This window comes from Sebastes umbrosus, chromosome 10 (assembly GCF_015220745.1).
Source record: "Sebastes umbrosus isolate fSebUmb1 chromosome 10, fSebUmb1.pri, whole genome shotgun sequence".
Classification (NCBI taxonomy): Eukaryota; Metazoa; Chordata; class Actinopteri; order Perciformes; family Sebastidae; genus Sebastes; species Sebastes umbrosus.
This window is the reverse complement of record NC_051278.1, coordinates 28271041-28285901: the sequence shown is the minus strand read 5'-3', so window position 1 is coordinate 28285901 and position 14861 is coordinate 28271041. Positions and strand designations below refer to the sequence as shown.

The 14861-nt window shown below is 39.7% G+C and overlaps 1 protein-coding gene across 4 annotated transcripts in view; it reads left to right on the top strand.

The window, feature by feature from the left end:
- ltbp1 (latent transforming growth factor beta binding protein 1) overlaps window positions 1–14367 on the top strand; it is a 109811-nt gene extending 95444 nt beyond the window's left edge. For all 4 annotated transcript variants that reach the window (XM_037782009.1, XM_037782008.1, XM_037782007.1 and 1 more), the window contains 9 exons: window positions 61–198; window positions 1671–1832; window positions 2419–2508; window positions 3302–3430; window positions 5442–5582; window positions 8107–8283; window positions 9958–10110; window positions 11259–11408; window positions 11510–14367. In XM_037782009.1, the coding sequence (XP_037637937.1) occupies window positions 61–198; window positions 1671–1832; window positions 2419–2508; window positions 3302–3430; window positions 5442–5582; window positions 8107–8283; window positions 9958–10110; window positions 11259–11408; window positions 11510–11697 (1328 nt within the window). In that variant the 3' untranslated portion in view covers window positions 11698–14367. The remainder of the gene's footprint in view (window positions 1–60; window positions 199–1670; window positions 1833–2418; window positions 2509–3301; window positions 3431–5441; window positions 5583–8106; window positions 8284–9957; window positions 10111–11258; window positions 11409–11509) is intronic.
- The last annotated feature ends 494 nt before the right edge of the window (window positions 14368–14861 follow it).

The following is a 14861-nucleotide window of genomic DNA, read 5'->3' as shown; positions in this document are numbered from 1 at the left end:
AATGACCAGATTAATTCAAAATAACATTTATCAACATGTTCTTGTGTTCCTTCTCCACAGATGTTAATGAGTGTGAGCTGCTGAGCAGCGTGTGTGGAGAAGCCCAGTGTGTGAATGTTGATGGTTCCTTCCACTGCGTGTGTCCCAGCGGCCAGGACTACAACGTCATGATCGCCAAGTGTGAGCCCATCGCCACAGGTGACCCACCTTCAGCTTCTGTACAAATGAAGACATCAGGGTGTTTACATGTTTTTTTTGTCATTTCTCCATACAAGTCAGTAAATTGAGGTACACAAACTTCATACAGTAGTGTAGCATAAATGCATTAAATGATACCTAAATATGTAACGATAATTAATACCTCAAGGGGCTCCAAAATTATGTAATGTTAACACATTCATTGGTACAGAAGGGAAACAGGAAAATTGATTGCCAATAGTTAATTCAGTCTCAATTCTGAAGGTTGCTACTGAGTTCTTGACTCATGTACAGTGATGCTTCATACACACAAACCACATAATCAAGTTTTTTATATTAACTGATTGATTGATTGATTGATTGATTGATTGATTTGTTTATTTGAATGTCCTGCACCATTTCGTGCCCAGCCCGTATGGGCTTACAAGACACTGGACAACAACAACCAGGATGGCCACATGATCAGTCATAACATACAGTTCTACAAATTCATAGAAAGAAAGAAAGAATGAAAGAAAGAAAGAAAGAAAATAAGAAAATGTCAGAACATTCAATTTCCCTTTCAAAAAGGTCTTATTATGACGGATACAGTGTTCTTTGTTTTAGTTCCCATGCATTTTATATTAATCTTGGTGAGACAAATATCTCCTCATTAAAGAGCCAACTCAACATATAACCTTCAAACAACCTAAACAGATCCGGGTTCCTCAATTGAACAGATGATTTCTCAAGTCACTGTACATAGGGCAATGGAACATAAAATTAAATTCATCCTCAAACACACCAAGATCATAAAAAAACACAAACGCTGCTCTTCAGGTGTACCTTTGTATCTACCTACTTCAATTGCCAGCTGTAAGGTAGCAGTTCTTAACTGATCACATACCTGTAAGGACCTCTGCCCTCGCTGTAAATTATATTTGATATAAGGTTCAGTGTAATAATCCTCTTTGGTTTGAACGTAGATTCTGAGTTTTGGCTTATTCCAAATCTCAACCTTCCATTGTTCCTAATGGAGCTTTAGTAGTTTTTGTTTGACTATATTTAAGTTACACTGCAAATTATTCCTGAAAATGAAATGTAAATCAGAAAGAGAAAATATTGCAGATCCCTCTCTTGACCATGGGTGCTGTGTCCCAGTTAAAGATCTTTTTGTTCAGCCTTTCCTCTGGCAACTGGACCAGGTGGTTCCACAGCCGAACTATTTCACTTCAGAACTTTACACCTTATCTTGCTCTGAATCAGTTGGGAAAATCTCTGATGAGAAATGAAAAACTTCACTGGTATATTCAAAACTTCTATTGTGTGCAATGCAGCTTGAAGAAAGTTTTTTTTTTTTATCTCTCTGGCAGCATTGCACATAAGGAGCACCAAGTATGACAGAAACAACTTGTTGGATTTGAGGCCAACTCGAGGATCAGGTGTTCATTTGTTCTTTCTTCTCTCCCTCTCTTCCTTTATTCATCTTTCAGTGTCATCAGTGGAGCGTAAGGAGTGCTACTATCATCTGAGCAATGAGAACCTGTGTGAGAGTGTGCTGACCAGCCATGTCACCCTGCAGGAGTGTTGCTGCACACTTGGAGCTGGATGGGGTGACAACTGTGAGGTGTATCCCTGTCCTGTCAACGGCACAGGTGGGTAAGGGGAGGAGGAGGAGGAAGAAGTAGAAAAGAAGCTGGACGATAAAACACAGATACACTCTTAGTATCTCAGTATTTTTACTAGACACACCCTTTGGCTATATTTCAGTAACACAGTATACCACAAGATTTTAAAAGCATCATTTTAATACCTTAAGCCAGGTTTCCACCAAGAAGTTCTTATTTTATTCGCGGGACTACTTTTATGGAGTTAATGTGGATTAATGATATAGTTTAGAATTTCAGTTCTTCAAAGCTGGCTTAAAGTTGATCTACAGTTGTGGTCAGAGCAACACATTTTCCAAGTTGACTGAGTGGCCAGTTTAGGACAGTAGTTGGAGAGGGGTGGCAGTAACGGCAGTCTCCAATGATTGCCTTGCAATTGTTCCTAGCCAAGAACTAGTCCATTTCTGTTCTTCTGTATTATTCTGGTAACAAAATGTCAGGAAGCACCTACCATGACCAAACATTCACAGTTTAAGTTTACCTTACAGAATATACTATGCAAACACACACGCAAACACACCTCAGTGCACGATGGACTCTTACCCTCCAAACTTCCATGTTGGTTCCCTTTCAGATCAGCTCAATCAGATGTGTCCATCCGGAAAAGGTTTTATTCCCAATGGAGACATACTGTATGGAGTCCCCACAGCTGACAGCTACAAAGGTAAAACTAAGCTACTTGTACATGACTTAACCCTCTGAGACCCACTTAGACCCACTTTTGTCTTTTTTTTTAGGGGAACAGGGGGTCATTAGGGGGAGATTGCAGGTCAGCAGTATATGTCACATAGACGTCTGAAAGCTGGGAACCTGAAGATTAATTTGAGATGTAGCTCAGCGCTGTGTGTCAATTAATTAATAACTTAATTGTAATTAATATATGAATTAATATTATAATAGATATAATATATATTAGAGTTGGGAGTGAGAACGGGTTGCACGGAGACAACGTTGATCAAAACATTCAATGCAAACACTAAAGCATGTTCTGTGTGGGCGCCCCGGTAGCTCACCTGGTAGGGCTGGCATCCCACGTACCAAGGCTGAGTCCTTACCGCAGCAGCCCGGGGTTAAAAACCCCCCAAAAAAACATGTTCTATATGAAACCACAATTGTCTTTTGTTATTGTTTATAAGGAATTACTTAGTTATAAACGTTAACACACTTTGTTTGCTGATATGGTTTACATGGAAATACATATGGTGTGTCTGTTTCCTGGAGCACTATCAGACAGGTGACGCAGAGAGAATGATATGAGGATGATGATATAATGTATCTGTGTCTGTATGCTAATGCTACATTAATGCTACATGGAGATTATACCTAAATATGTTAATGTTACAGCTATCCCACATGGATCCATTGTACTTCTACATAAAGCCACAGTACAGTTACTCCTGGACTCTCCATCGTAACACTTTTAAAGCCAACATAAACTCTCTTCTCTCTGCCTGCAGATGCAGATGAATGTACACTGTTTGGTCATGAGGTGTGTAAAGGAGGCTTCTGTTTGGATACTGTGGGCAGCTACGAGTGTTACTGCAAGACCGGACAGGACTACGACGCTGCCAAACTGGAGTGCAGAGGTCAGGGTGATACACAGCAAACAGAAATGCTATGTGTGTTTTGTCTGTGTATGCATATGTGTGTGTGTGTGTGAGAGAAAAAGGTTCCTCCATTGCCTTTGAAAACTTTGCTGATAAATTGCTGTCAAATCTGATGGTGTGTTTGAATGTTCTGCTCTCCCTGCTGCAGCTTAGAAACACCATAACCAGACCAGTGCTGTGCTGATCTGTTACATTAACAACACACCAATCAGACAGGGCAGGATATAGAGCACAGTAGCTACGGCAGCAGACCAACCACAGGTTGGACTGATGTCTGAACCAGGAGGAATGCACATCTACTTTTAATACCTGTTTGAATTACAGTGTTATATTTTTGCTGCGAAGCTATCAAAAACAGGATTCAGGCTGCAACCTCAAAACGTTTCTGTGGCAGTTTAGTGAATATCTAGAATACTTTCACAGTGCATGGCTTTATAGCCGTTTGTGGAGAATGTGAAAAGGTTATAAATATTTAAATATCCTTCCATTATCTGTAACCGCTTATCCTATTCAGGGTCACGGGGGGGGGGCTGGAGCCGATCCCAGCTGACATTGGGTGAAAGCGGGGTACACCCTGGACAGGTCACACGACAATCACATATTTAAATAGAATACTCTAAATTAAAAGACTGAAGACATTAACATTCTAGTTCAAATTAAGTGTGAGAATGAAAATGTGTTGACCTTTGGAAAATAATCTCTGATCAAACGGTCAAACTAGGCAGCGCTGATCAAATATGAATCAATATTATGTTACTGTAATGCATATTTCTTTCCTCAAATGTTTTCAGAAACATCTTGTAGTATACTGTTTAGCTGTAAAATGAGACAGTTTTATAAATATAGGTTTTTATCATATTTGCTCAAAGTGATGTAACTTTGATGTATAAACGTTTGTGCATTTCCCCCCCCCTTTTACTAACGATTGTGGTTGTAAAGTGAAAAGGAAAAGAGAGAGGGAGCTTTTTCAACTGGAAAAAAACTTAAGTAACTTAGTAACTTAGTAAGTGAACTTTAGTTTAGATTATTTTGTTAAACTACTATTTTCAAGGTCAAGAATTAACTCTCACTCTAAAATTTGAAGAAAGCACAGATTATAAATCCTAAAAATGCTCAGGAAAAAACTGTGTGTGTGAGGACCGTGAGATGCTGTTGAAAGCTCCAGAAAAACCTAGCAAGTTGACCTTAAAGTATGGGTAAAGCAAAAATACCTGTGTTGTGTTTGTCACACCACAGAAAAATGTGTTATTAACCAACTAGCCAAATTTGAATGATTAAAAAAATTGACAAATATCGATAATTAGGTTTCAAAATCATGAAAAAAAGCAGTATTCGCTTTTTCCTGCTTAAGGCCCTGAAACCCCGGCCAATCGCGGTTGAGGGTTTATTACATATGGACAGTATATACACAACCCTTCTTGTTGGCCATCTCACTGTGCTACTTTTGCAGAATATTAACGCGCATGCTCTATGGGCAGAGCATGCGCACCAGAGACATCCACCAGTCAGGAAGGTCTTTCATGGTAAATTAAGAGAAGACCAGTGAAGAGTGCTACACATTAAAGCTTTTACCACACAGCTGTGATGGAGGGAAAAAAACTGTAAAAACATTGCAGCAATTACTGCCTGGCACTACAGATGGCAGCAAGGGTTAAACAGATGTATCACTTTTTATAATCTTCAACCTGAAAAATGTAATTAACCTAGCATTAAGATGGTTTTCATTCACTGGTGTGTTGATGCTGCAAAAACTGTTTTTGTAGGAGCAAGCATTTGTGAGGAAGTGGGAGTTAAATTGGTTGGCAAGAGTGGGTTTTCGGCACAAGAGGTATTTATAGCTGAATAGTTTGTATGTGTGTGTGTGTGTGTGTGTGTTTGTGTGAATGCATTGATCCAAGGCAATGTAGGGCGATGAAGTGCAGCTGACATGAAGAAAGTCCTCTTAGATATTTTTCCATTAAATTTCTCTGATTGCTTTTCTTTCCTGTAGACATCAATGAGTGTCTGGATGAGTCAGTGTGTGCTGGTGGACAGTGTTTGAACACAGATGGCTCATACATGTGTTTCTGTACACATCCCATGGTGTTGGACCCCAACAGTAACCGCTGTGTCTTCATTTCTGAGGTGGCTGGTAAGAAAGGCTTTTTTTATATCCCATGCACACATTCTAAAAATGTCCCTTCAGGAAATTCTTGAACTTGCAAAAAATAACGGAAATTCTTCCAATCCCCATGTTATGTTAGTTTCTGTATTTTTAAAGTCTTCGCAATATTTCAGCCAACAAATTGTCAAACTTTGGCCCCAAAAACAAATTCCTTTCCAATAATTAATACTTTAATTACATGGTTAGACTTGATGTAACAACTCTGGCAGTGCTCACTCCAAGGCTGTGCATCACTCCCTAAAAAATAAAATCTCAGTAAACCATCATAGGCATCATTGCTCTCAGCAGTGGTCCGGTTTCACTGTGCCTGGCCATGTCCACCAGCGTTCCGCCAGTAGCCTGGACGCACGGGAAGATGCAAGGGCTTGCAGCTTTAATTATTATTGGGGTCCAAGGACTGTCAGTCCGCGAGGACCTATTGAAACTGTAAGGATTATTGTTTATGACTTTTATTTTTAGAACTTGAGAGCATTTTTGAGGTGCCTTGGCTACAAACAAAGCTATGAAAGTTGGCACGTGTCAGACTTGGGTCTCGGGGGTGGCAAATTGCCTCAATAGCGCCCCCCTAACAGTTTTCAAAGTCAAAGCACCTTTTGCAAAAAAACAGGAAGTTGTTGTAACTTTGGCTTACATTAAGCAATCTGCTCCAAATTCCTCATGCGTTATAAGCGTTATAGTGCATTGAACGCCCTTGCCTTGGCAACACATCATTTGCCGTGAAACAGGAAGTTTTTTTTCAAGAGCTAGAGATGCTTACAAACTAATGAAACTTGGCACAAGCATTAAAAGTGCTAAAATATGTTATCTGATATAGTTCTTGTGCTTGGGTGGGGCAAGGGGGACCGATAGCGCCCCCTACAAAATTTCAACAAAGCAGCCCTAGCAGTACGTTTCACTTAGATGTACGAAATTTGGTAGGCACATGTATCACATGTAGACTTAAAAAAAAGTCTCTAGAGGCCATGCTCTAAACCCAACAGGAAGTCGGTCATTTTTAATTTCGTGTGATTTTTTTTGTTTTCTACTGAACTGCATTGTGCGAAGTCATTACCTTTTGTGTTCATGTCTAGAAGGTGACCTACAAGTTGAGAAACTCTCGCAAGATGGTTAAGGTTAGGCATTGACCTTGAATGGTTGAAGTTAGGCATTGACCTGGAATGGTTGAGGTTAGGCATTGACTTTGAATGGTTAAAGGGACTATTTGTAACTTTCAGAAATGCTTCTTAACAGCGACACCTGTGGCCGTGAAATCAACGAAAGTCAGCGCCGAGCTCGCACTTGCTCGCTCTAAATATACCCGAACGAGCATCGCTCAAAACAGTGAGGCGACACACGTCAGCTAAAACCACAATATCACTCTATATTTCAGCTGCTTGGCAGTAATGTTAGCTGACCAGACGAAGGTCTCTCCATGAACATGATTTAGATCTGATCTTAGTGTTGGCTTTTCCTGCATCAGCGCAGGCTGATGCAGCGGGGCTCTGCAGCGTGTCTCCCTGCTCTCTCCGCCCGCAGCCGAGAGAGCAGGGAGACACTGGCACCCGGTCGGTAACGAGATGGTAACGTTACTCGCTGAGGAGCTCCGTCACTTCACAAGACACGGGAAACCTCTGTTGGTCTGGTGGAGCTGCAGCAGTTATTTCTGCACAAACGTTCACTAGATATTCTCAGAGCTAAACTAACTCTTCTGCAGTGTGGAGTGAGCGCGCGTTCACGTCTATAGGTGGAGCGAGCTGAGAAGGCGCACTTTGTCTGAGTGAAGGCAGGCAGGCAGAGGAGGAGAGGCAGCGGCAACACGCGAACACGCATATGCGAGCGCTTGAGGTTATGCATTGACCTGTTATGGTTGAGGTTAGGCATTGACTTCGAATGGTTGAGGTTAGGCATTGACCTTGAATAGTTAAGGTTAGGCATTGACCTTGAATAGTTAAGGTTAGGCATTGACTTTGAATGGTTATGGTAAGGTATTGACCTTGAATAGTTAACTTTAGGCATTGATCTGGAATGGTTAACTTTAGGCATTGACCTGGAATGGTTAAGGTTAGGATAGGTCATCAGGCAGCGAGTCTTGCAAGAGTTTTTGCAAGTTTTTGCAATTTGTGGGTTACCTTCCCGACACGACCCCTTTTTTGTTGTTGTTTGTTTATTATGTTGCCTAATTGTTTAGTTACTTACCGACCAAATCAAATTTCAATATCTTAGTATCACAATCTCAAATGTAAGGCTTACTAAATGTAAATATGTTGAACTTGTTGTACTAACTACCATTGTCACTCGCCTTCCGTACATTTCTAGCCAATACAAATGAATGATGACATGTTGACAAATTGATTCAGTTTATTGCTTTAGCCCAATCATGGAAATTTACTTAATTTATTTGTATTTGGTATAAATCACATTTCAATTAATTGACAAAAACCTATTTCGATGGAAGCAGAGCATATAACTCGCAAGACTGTGTTATGTAGTAATGCGTTGTGTGTGTTTGCAGAGCAACATGAGGCTGTGCAGATAGACTACCTGGGTATCTGCTGGCAGACGTTGACAGAAGCTATGGCGTGCACGCGGCCGCTAGGTCCCAACAGGAAGACCACATACACAGAGTGCTGCTGTCTGTATGGAGAAGCCTGGGGCATGGACTGTGCCCTGTGTCCACCCAGAAACACCGGTACACACTACACAACAACACACACACTGCTCTCATGTATGTACTGTTAACGCAGGCTCACGTACATCATGATGTATGTCTATGTCTTACATTCTGTTGTACCAGTTTTGTTTGATGAGTAGTGTTTGCCAGCACTGACACAAGGGAACTCGCTCATGTAAAGTGGCTGTTGAGCATTTGAGGTGCCAACATGTTTCCATTACAGTGGGCCAATTCTTTTAATTGTAAATGCAATTCTTAGCTCAGCGATGACTGTAAGACACAAAATAAAAAAACTACCAGATGATTTGCTGGAATCAAATCATCTGGTAGTTTTTTCCTCATACCAAAGACCAAGTGTTTGTGAGTGTAACCCTGTATTATGTGTTGAGTTTAACTAAATTTAGTCATACACACCAATGGCAAATTAAATTTAAATTTAATTCATTGATTTATTTTTAATATTGGCCACCCTATCACTGTCCCTGACTCTTCACACACTCTTCATCACCTATTCCCTATAGCCAGGGTCTGAAATTAGCACCCGCCACCCGCCACCCGCCAATTGTGGGTAAATTGTTGGCAGTGGCAGGTGAAATCATCAGGACACCCGCCACTTTGGCAGACAGGGAAAATGCTAGTGATGGGAGTAGAGAACCGTAGTTGTCTACTTTCTTGGCATCTCATGTCTCTGTGACTATCGATTCCTCTTATTGATGCTCTCCGAAAAAAAAAGCGCTCAACAACGTGGCGCTACTAAACCTGAGGGGCGCACCCTACTTCTCCCTGATAATGCGACACTGTGAACAACACACCCGTGTTGAAATCAGCAGGAGGAGAGTTAGTAACGTTACCTGTCAGCAGCAGGTGGGCAGCACAGTTCTGCTTGGATAAATAGCGGAGCTACTAACGTTAACGGGGGTGCCATTTAGTTATTATTATGAGACGTTCAAAGTCTGCTCAGGAAAAAAACTACTGGGTTATGATGTGTTCAAATGAAATCTCGTAAAATTAAGTTTTTGGCGAGAAACTTGAATAAAACCAGTTGTTTGTAGGAGATGTTTTCACATCAATATAAAATAGATATTAGAGAGAGAATTATGACTTGTTTAACTTCCCAACACTAGCTCTAAGGAGCTTGCCAAGATTTTTTTAATCAAAGCAAATATTTAAATAATCATAATCATTTTAATTGTGTGTTTTTATGCAAACAACCACTATAGATGTCAATAACAAAGTACAGTAAAGTACTGTGTACACTACCCTCCCTCCACGGTGTAATTCGACCACTGTAATTTACCAGGTATAAAATGTTTTTTATGTGAAATATATTGAACATTGAATGACATCAGATCTACAATGTTATTCCTTCATTTAGTGCAGAGATTTCAAAAGTGTCAGATAAAACTTCTGAGTGGCAGGAAAAAAAAAAACTTGTCTGCCACAGTGGCAGGAAGTGAAAAAAGTCAATTTCAGACCCTGCCTATAGCCATAGCTGCATTTACACCAATACTAAAATACAGACAAAAATGTTCAGCATACATAGAGCCATAACAAGTCTGGGGAACCAATAATTAATGAGTCGACTAGTCATCTCTGGGTTCTCAGATCTTTTAATTATTGAAGAATTTTGAAGCTCCTGACATTTCTTATTGAACTTTTTTTGTCTTTTCTCTCTCTGTGTCTTTCTCTCAGAGGATTATGCATCCATGTGTAACCTTGACGGACGGCGGGCGTACGGTCATGATGCCCTTGTTGCTAGCCCAGTCCATGAATATGAAGTGAGCCCAGACTATTCACCGTCACCTGAGCAGCAGACTGTCCTGCCTTTTTACGAGAATGAGGAGCGTGAGTATTTGTATTTTATGCATCCTTTACAGTAACAGAGGAATAGCACTGAAACACAGAATTGTTTTTATAGAATTAGATTTTATTCGGGTCTTTACTAACTTCTTGCTAGTAACGTGGTCAAGGTAAAGAATTGTAAAAGTTACATATAGAGTTTATCCAGGTAGCGGTCAAAGGAAGTGGCTCCCAACCTTTTATCTTGTGACAAAATGAAGCAACGTTGCTATGTATAGCAGACCATTGCTATGGGCGCAGCGCTGATGTCGGACTCTGGCGGACCGTTTTTGTGTCAAATTATAGATTTCTTCAGTAAGTAGCCGTGTAATAAGCGGGGTAATGTACAGCTGGCGGGTCATTGTTGTGAAAGAATCCCCAACAGGGCGATGCCGCACCCCGACGCGAAGCAAAGGGGTCTCTCATTGCCCTGAAGGGGATGACCGGCTCGCTGTACATTATCCCTTACATACCATACTGAACAATGGAGAATACAGTGGAGAATCTGAGTGTGTATTATACTGGGCATCTACAGTTGGTTGGACAGTTATGAGTTCTACAAACTGCTGAAAGTGAAGCAAAATGTACTGTGAACTGCAAAGCAAATTGATTATTGAGCAGTACATCATAATTATGCAGGTTCAGCTTCTCTGATGACAAACACTGACTTGTGTTCTCATTTCAAAGCGCTTTACTGCCATCTTGTCATAATAAATCTATCATGTTAGAATGAGTTCCCATAGTCGTGATTCCAGTCCTGCAATAGCTGAATCCTCAGCTGGAAAGAAAACATTTGTCTCTGATGTCTCACAGTAGAAAATGATTGAGATTGAGCACCACTCATGTAAACCATGTATTTGATCAGTGTACTCAAAAGTTGAACAGTGTACAGGAAGTACAATATAACGTTGCCATGGAGTCAGTTAACTGTGATCTCACTCTCTGTGGGGGCTTTTTTGGCCTATATTTGTTTACATCTTTTGGAAAATTGGCACCATTAAAGTGTGCTGAATGATCTCTGATCAGCTCCTGTTTGCAGTGTACCCATGAATGTACAGACAGCTATCACTGGATTATTTTGATACCGAAGAAAACTTAAAAACATGATGATTCTCAGGCAAGTTCAGGAGTTGGTTTGTGTTTTTGTGCTACAGATCCATTCAAGGCATTTGAGGGTTTGCAAGCAGAGGAGTGTGGGATACTGAATGGCTGTGAGAACGGTCGGTGTGTCCGGGTTCAGGAGGGTTACACCTGTGACTGCTTTGATGGATACACCCTGGACCTGACCCACATGGCCTGTGTTGGTAAGAGGGCAGTTACACACACCTAAAACACAGAACAACTAACATAACTTTTGTCATGTCTGTCATGTATTTATGTCATTTCTGTCCTCCTCTGTCCACAGATGTGAACGAATGTTCAGAGCTAAACAATCGGATGTCGTTGTGTAAAAATGCAAAGTGCATCAACACAGTGGGCTCCTATCAGTGTTTGTGTCTGCCGGGCTTCACTGTTTCTGACAAACCCAACTACTGTGTGGAGGCAGCAACACACCAAACATCAACACACACAGTGAACATGGACGGACACTAGGGGGTGACAAGAGACACTAAAACCACACGCACAAGCTTGTATTACTATACTTGTGAGGACGTCCATTGACATTCAGCCTCTGCAAAATCCTCAGCACGAACCTTAAAGTTGAACTCCCTGGTTTGTTTTAAAATGTCCAGCAGCCCTCCCAAATCCCAAAACACTTCACAGCTGATCAACAAAAGTGACCCAGAGGAAAGTTAGAGATTTGGAGTCGTATAACGAAATCAGGAAGTGTACCTTTAAACTGTTGAAAAGCAATTTATTAATCTTTGCCCAAACTCTAAAGCAAATCAAACCTCAAGAACATAAACATTGAACCTTGCCTCTGAATTAACCTAATCCTTATTCTAATCACTAATGCAGATACAGATCTGCTGTTTACCAATGTCATGTATTTTTACTCACTTCCTGCTATTCCCTTCTGTTCTACAACACACTTTTTTTTTTAGAGTACTTGTGTTGTATTGTGTTTTTCATAATTTTAGTGGTTTTCCAATGTGGAGATTTTTAAATAAACCCTTCCTATATATTACAAAATACTCTCAATGTTAAGGCCTAATTTTGTAAAAAAGTATAACAGTATAATTGTTAATGAATTTTCACATCCTACACTGTTAACATTGAAACTTGCTCTGGTATATTTGGTTAAAGGAATAGTTTGACATTTTGGGATATGCTTAGTTGCATTCTTTCCAAGAGTTAGATGGAAGATTTCATGTCTGTGCTTTATGTACAGTTAGAGCCTAGCTTACCATGAAGATTGGAAGCAACTTTTAGACTGTTGGCAGTAAGGCTTAAGCTTAAGTGACAGCGCTGTACCAGATCTCCTAATACAACCATGAGAAATATTTACCAAAAAGTAGCGTACATGCCAGCATGACAGCTTTTTTTCATTCCAATAGGAAGTTTGAAGGGTATTATGTATAACATTCAGAAACTCGCATAAAATGGCGAAGGGTAAATGTAATGTGCCAGGTAGTAAATAAGGAGTGATTTTGGACATAGCCAATGAGTGTTAAGCCACATGCAGGTATAATGTTTGCAATTTTTTCTATCTTAGTTTTGGCATGTTTGCATGCTAGCATTTGCTAATTAACACAAAAAATAAATCGCGGCTGAGGCTGATTAGGTCATTAGTTCTGGAAGTGTGTAGTCATAAACCAAAGTCTTGGACAAATTATAATTTTTATACTATATAATATTATAATTATAATATTATAATTCTGATACTGAAAATCATAAATGTCAACCTGTTGGTGGCGCTAGAGGGAAAGTCAGAGGATCACAAATGTCATATATCAGCCGACATTGTCATCCCTTGAGCCCCGCTACTAGCGTTTGCTTGAAAGAATCCTCACAAAATTTCCAGCAATGTATTTATAGTCCTTAGTTATTCATATCACTATGTATTTATAGTGATATGAATAACTAAAATATCACTTTCTTACTTGGCTCAGCATTAGATGGTGTCCCTGATGAGTCATGTTAATTTATGTTGAATTATGATGTATGCATTTAGAATTATAATTGTTAACATTAAGAGGTAAATACTAAATCAAAGCCAAACAACTTTGACCTAAAGCTAATCCTCATCTTAATACAAAATTTTAAATGAAAAACCCAAAGAGGTTTGGATGAACTAGTATGTCTTCAAGAGCTTTATCACTTTTTTTTTTTTTTTTTAAATCCATGAGGGGACATTTGGTCCTTAAAAGTATAGAAATACAACAAGTACACACACACACACACACACGCACACACACACACACTTACACTTACTTAATCAAAGCTCATATATTCTGCACTGTGTACACAACATGAAACAAACAGTAATTTACTTGAGATGAAGATTCAACTTAATCTAATATGTGGTGCCTATGTGGGGGATGGAAACACAGAATTGTATAAAATGTATGTTTTGTCTGTTGCTTTTCTAAGTTTGTTTCTTATTTTGTTTTTAAGTGGCGTTTTATGTGTGTTATAGAGGCCATTTTGCTCATTTTGACATATCAACAAACTCTATGGACTTGTGCTGGGGGATCCAGTTGTTAATTTCTACCCAGTCAAACTGATTGTGGATATTTAATTATGTGAAGAGACCAACTGTCTGCTCCTTCTCGTCCTCTACAGCCATTCCTCTGTCTGCCATAAAGAAAAGCTTGTTTCTACACTACAGCATCACCAAATCATGTTATATGCACATTTTAATGTTCTAAAGAAAGATGATGATGTAAAGCCTTTGGAATAAGCTTTTTGTTGGATTTTGTCTTTGTTTTGTAAGAATGGTAAAATGCAATCATAAAACTAGTTGTTTTCTGGGACATAAGACAATGCCGAGTCTCATGTGTCTTACAAAGAACTAAAAGACTTTCTTGGTATTTTTCCTTCCTTCAGCACATACGTAGGGTATGTTGAGATGACTGAAATGCATTTTTATTTTCCATGCTTCTCTTATTACTGAAAAGTCTTTCCAGGTTGTAAAGCTGCTATGGGACAGCGATGGGAGAGAAGAAACTTCTGTACATTTAAACAAAAGAGTGGAGAAAACAGCTGATGTATTTGTAATTTGTACATGAATAAATAGCTTTTTCTATGAATTCATATTACAGTGTACATTACCCCTTGTTAATAAACCACAAATTGGCTGGCCTGTCAGTTCTTACTGTTTAAAACATGATTCATTGGCAAGTACCTTTTCTATTTTTCACCATGCTTGCATTCTTACATTTGAACAAAATGTGAAAAGTTGTCATTACAAAGGTTTTGATTTCTATGCATGTCGTCATATCTTCCAATTGGTCACAACACATCACAAAATTACTTTTTCGTTTGTTTGTATCAGCGTAAACTGATTGTTTTGATCTCTTTTTTTCGGCTATTGACTACGATTTTCTGGACATCGGACTTTGCGGTTGGCATAAACTGGTTTGTGACTGGATCAGGATAGCGACCCAGGTAGAGGTAGAGGATAATGATATAGGCTTAGATTTGGGTGATTGGACTCCAGTTTATAGTGGGAGATGGCGAGGAGGAGGGGGAAGAACCAGGATGGATGAAATGTGCTTGTTTGCGAATCAAAGCAATAAACGAAGCTTAGATGAGAACAGTTCAGATGAAGGCAGGAGAGTTGGGAGGATTTTAAAATCGTTAAATTCAGAATG